The 4,609-nt window shown below is 33.0% G+C and overlaps 1 protein-coding gene across 2 annotated transcripts; it reads right to left on the bottom strand.

The window, feature by feature from the left end:
* Positions 1-667: 667 nt before the first annotated feature.
* On the bottom strand, positions 668-4,098 carry LOC109806381 (protein DETOXIFICATION 18). 2 transcript variants are annotated; one of them, XM_020368768.3, is made up of 7 exons: positions 3,656-4,098; positions 2,335-2,879; positions 1,879-1,965; positions 1,732-1,788; positions 1,392-1,483; positions 1,167-1,285; positions 668-1,034 (listed from the first exon to the last, which is right to left on the bottom strand). In XM_020368768.3, the coding sequence occupies exons 1-7, from the start codon at positions 3,962-3,964 to the stop codon at positions 924-926; spliced, it is 1,320 nt and encodes a 439-aa protein (XP_020224357.1). In that variant the 5' UTR covers positions 3,965-4,098; the 3' UTR covers positions 668-923. The 2 variants fall into 2 exon arrangements, with proteins under 2 accessions (XP_020224357.1, XP_020224356.1); XM_020368767.3 differs by having other exon boundaries at positions 1,392-1,630; positions 3,656-4,092.
* Positions 4,099-4,609: the final 511 nt, after the last annotated feature.

Here is a 4,609-nt window from a genome sequence, read left to right as displayed (position 1 = left end):
TAATAAATTTGGTCATATGGAATGTTAAGAGAGAGAGACAACTAATGATGATTAATTAGAATGCTAAGAGGGGCATGATGCATTTTAGAAAAAGGAGAAAGGAATTTAGAGTAAAAAATTAAGAAAAAAAGTTTGATTATAGAATTATTTATTTATATTATGTGTAAATATATAATAATTTCACATCGTCACGGTTGCGATCCGCATTGTAGCAGCAACAATGGTCTCAACCACAGTGACAGCAAGAACAACTGCAACCACAATTGCAATTTTGAACCAGGCCTACATGTATTTAATTTCAAGACTAGTATCAATTTCACCTGTCAATGTCAATCATGCTTATCAATGATCAATTTCACCCCAAAATATCCCATTCACAGACATTGTTCTAGATTAGTTGATCAAATTGCAGCTCCTTTGGCACGTTTGGATAAGTTATACTATTTATGGACGAAAAATACTGGGTACTTAGATGTTGGTAATGGTAGATAAATAAAATGATTTTCTAGTACTAGAACTATATTTATTTCAGATAGGAGTGTGTGCACACCACTCTTATTGATCTGCTTAATTTTCAAATTCTGCAGTGCTCATAATTTTAAACAAGGAAGACAACTAGTTGTTCATGGTGATAATAATGAGGCATATCGCAGGGAACATGTTGATATCATGCTTCTAAACATTTGTACACTATCATTTTATATTTTCCAGGTGTATTCAACAGAGTGAACATCATTTTACTGTCTGTATCTCACCAACACTCCCCCAAAAAAAGAAAATAAAGTGTTTGCACTTTCTCAAAATAAATATAAGGAACAACGTTCTACCAAATTCATGTTCACCCCATTATGAGATAATCTTTTGTTTATAAATTCAATGCCAGTTTGGTAACCGTTGAGTGTTAAACAACTAGAGGATGGTCTTTATCTTTTGTCCCCAGAGAGATCCAATTTAGTCCATTGGGCACGCCTTAAGAAAAAGAAGAGAGTTCCAGCTTGACAGAGCAGCCCACAAATTAGACCAATCCATAAACCCTATATCATAAAGCAAATTCAAGACAGAAATAATAATAAAACTTACTAATCTAAAATGTCCTAGAATCAAGATCATTCTTCTTGATATAAGAACAAAAAAGAACCGGAATGTGCAATAAATATTTTATTTACCTTATACTGCAAATTGGTCGTAAATCCTAGGAGACATGATATTGGTAAGCCAACAAGATAAAAATTTGCAAGGTTAATATAAGCAGCTGAGTGTTGCCAACCACATCCTCTGGTTGCACCTGTGGTATTAAACATAATTTTTAAACACAATTTTTAAACAATTTTTTTAAGAGATTGTTCATTTTGTAAAGATAATGCAGGTTAAAAGAAATGAGGAATTCAAACCTTGCATGACACCTTGGACAGCATCTAGTACTATGGAAATGGCAAGCAAGGGTGTCACTGAAGCAAACTCCTCTTTGATTGTAGAACTATCACTGAAAAGCTGAATCCAGATATTATGACCAAATCCAAGTGCCAAAGCAAAACAGAAACTTAGGAGGAAAGAGAGCTTGACAGTGACATTCATTGCATGTTTAGCTAGTTCCGGGTTGCCTGCTCCCAATTCATTGGATACCCTTGTGCTATTCATGTTCAATTTCAACTTTTTAATACATGTACTATAATGTTGATTCAGAAAATAAGCAACAATGCGACCAAAAGGGAATGTGTTCATCCAACTAACCTTGCAGCTGCACCAAGACCAACAGGAACCATGTATGCAATGAATTGTGTGTTTAAACTGCAGATATTTTTGAAGATTATAACAATAATAAATTATATTGAACTTTTATTTTTCAGTAACAGAAATATAATGCTATTAGAAGCATACCATATTGCAACCAACGAAGTTGTTATCTGCGAGTCAGGCAACAATCCAGCTAAGAAAACCAAAACTTCAAAAGCCCAATACTCCAAACTTGCATAACATAAACAGATGTCAGATAGTAATAAGGATATTACATTCTTACATTAAAAATTTAAAATTAAATTACAACAATAATCTTTTAATCTGAATTGCTAAAAGTGTTTTAATCTATAAGTTTCGTGTTAAGAAAATTAGGTCACTTCTAATTTTGCTTTCTAATATCAATAATCTAAGGGTGTAAAGTAGTTTTATATTGTCATCCAATACAAATCATCATTTATAATAAGTCGATAACTTTTGTAATAAATAAGTAAAAAATCATACCAACAATGATATTTGATTGGTTAACATTACATTGTGCATCACCATTAAACTCAACCAAAAGGGATAGCAAAGTAAAAGGTTGTTAGAAACTCATACCATACCATTGCAGCAGAGGGCAGGGCTAGTTTCATGTTTGTAAATACGTAATGGAATGAGTGCATTGAAAATCCTTGCCATGTCTGCTTGAAATTCTTAGCATACATGACATACATGGCCAGTAAAAGCATTGACATCCATTGTGAAATAGAAGCTGCAACTGGTGCACCTGTAAAACTCAGACCTGACCACTGAACCAAGGCATATGCAATACCAATATGAATCAACAATGGAAGAGCTGAGAGTACAACCAATGGTATTACCACAGATTGTGTCTGGAGAAACCTCAACATATTTTGCAATAAGCCATATGCAAATAATCCTGGGACCAGAAACTTCATATAAAGAGCAGTTGTTCTTGCTATGTCATGAGATTGATGAAGCAGCACTAGGATGGGTTCTGTATAGAGCCAAATAATGGATATAATGATGGAAAAAATAAGAGATATGATGCATGAGGCTTGTAGGTAAATTCCCAGCATTTGGTATTCCTTTGCACCAAATCCTTGTCCGCACAGTGTTTCCAGTGCCCCACTCAAACCAACCTAAGACAAGGATAAGGGTATCAACTATCAAGTATCAACCTGGAGTTTAATCTAGTAACAACATTTAGTCTTGTTGCATTCAATTCAACGAGCTTTGAGACAATTGTTTTGAATTATGATGCTAAATTTGCACTAACATTTATAAGCCAAAATTCAAGTATAGAAATAAAAATTAGAAACAATAATTGACATTTAACCAGAAAGTTGCATCCTTGTTAATCTCCCCTACAGGCTATGTCAGATGATATAACGTTTGTTATTTGTATGAGGCATGCTTGTTATGATATAATCTATAATTATAAATTCTTATCTTATTTCCTGTTTTAAAAGTGTATAATTGCTACTCTACAAATTCTAAACATCATAAATACAGGAAACATGAGAACTTATTAGGTAGTCTTGAACCAAATGATCCTAGATTTTACGGAACATGTTGAAAAACTTAAATATATGTCATATATTTCAACATAAATATGTCATATAATGATTGGTTGAACCATAGATACTTCGTACTCTCCCACTACCTAATAATTTCTCAAGAAACACATCTTAAGTTTTTTATGGCAATTGGAACAGCTAAATGAATTGTTAAACAAAAAACATTAATGGGCAATTGGTTACGTAGATTTACAAACATTTATAGTGATTTGTGAAACTGGTGTTAGAACAACTACTGATATTGAAACGGTTGTCATATGGTATTATGATTTTTCTATCCTGTGAACTAACTGAATAGATTATAAGAAATTTAGGCAAGGAAGAGAGAGAGGAATTACCATGACTGCTACGCCAGTGACATTGAACCATGAGTTTGCGAGAGTAGCACCAGCAAGCTGAAGCTCGCCAAGGTGACCAACAAGCATGACAGAAACCGAAGTGATCAAGTAATAGAACAAGTTAGTAAGAATCATTGGTAGTGAAAACAAGAGTTGATGCTTGGCTTCTTCCATGTCCAACACTTTATTCCACCATCCTCCAACTTGGTGTTTTGTGTTTTGTTTTCCAATATCAGTTTCCCTCAATAGAGGTGTTTCTGTGCCATATGAACTAGGACTTGCCACCATCTTCTCTATTTCCTCTTTCATCTGCTCAACTTTATCTATACTTATGTGATGAGGAAGCCCTTGAATGATTGGTGATCTCTATATATACCTTCAAAAAACCTCTATTATGCAATACTGTGTCTTAAGATATGAGTTTAGAATTAAATCCAAATATCTATTATGCAATACTGTGTCTTAAGATATGAGTTTAGAATTAAATCCAAATATTCAAAACTAACTTACAAAGTAGAGATTATTATCTACTTTTATACATTATTTTAGTCATATCACTCTTAGATTTTCAATCCTATGCACCAAAAGTTACTTTTTTTAAAAAACTTTATGACAGATAAATGCTGAAATTTTCAGACTTTTTTTTTCTTCTTTTTTTGTATAAAATTATAAAAAGATGAATATGATCATATGAGAAATAACTTTGCTCATGCCAAGTGGTCGTGTAACTTTGGACCATCGCGGTTGTATCTATTTGGATCAACGATATTTAACTTGGGGTTGTAGCCACGTAATGAATTTCTTTTTCATAATTTCCACTGGTTTACTTTGTCTTATTTTATAGATTCACAGTTTCATACCAAGTCTCGAGTTAAAATATTCATTATTCGAATATTTTTCTCGAGTAGGTTGTTTGCCTAATCTTGACCATGTGAGAACTTAATTTATTCCTTT

This window comes from Cajanus cajan, chromosome 10 (assembly GCF_000230855.2).
Source record: "Cajanus cajan strain Asha chromosome 10, NIPB_CcT2T_4, whole genome shotgun sequence".
In the NCBI taxonomy this organism is placed as follows: domain Eukaryota; kingdom Viridiplantae; phylum Streptophyta; class Magnoliopsida; order Fabales; family Fabaceae; genus Cajanus; species Cajanus cajan.
The sequence above is the reverse complement of the archived record's forward strand: the minus strand, read 5'-3'. Positions and strand labels throughout refer to the sequence as shown.

Bases quoted from the DNA above. Each gene is read 5' to 3' on its own strand.
- LOC109806381 (XM_020368767.3), bottom strand. From the start codon at position 3,964: ATGAAAGAGGAAATAGAGAAGATGGTGGCAAGTCCTAGTTCATATGGC. The intron at 1,631-1,731 runs GTTAGTTGGATG...GAACATGAATAG, and splicing joins GGTCTTGGTGCAGCTGCAAG to CACAAGGGTATCCAATGAAT. The intron at 1,286-1,391 runs GTTTGAATTCCT...TTAATACCACAG, and splicing joins TGTCCAAGGTGTCATGCAAG to GTGCAACCAGAGGATGTGGT.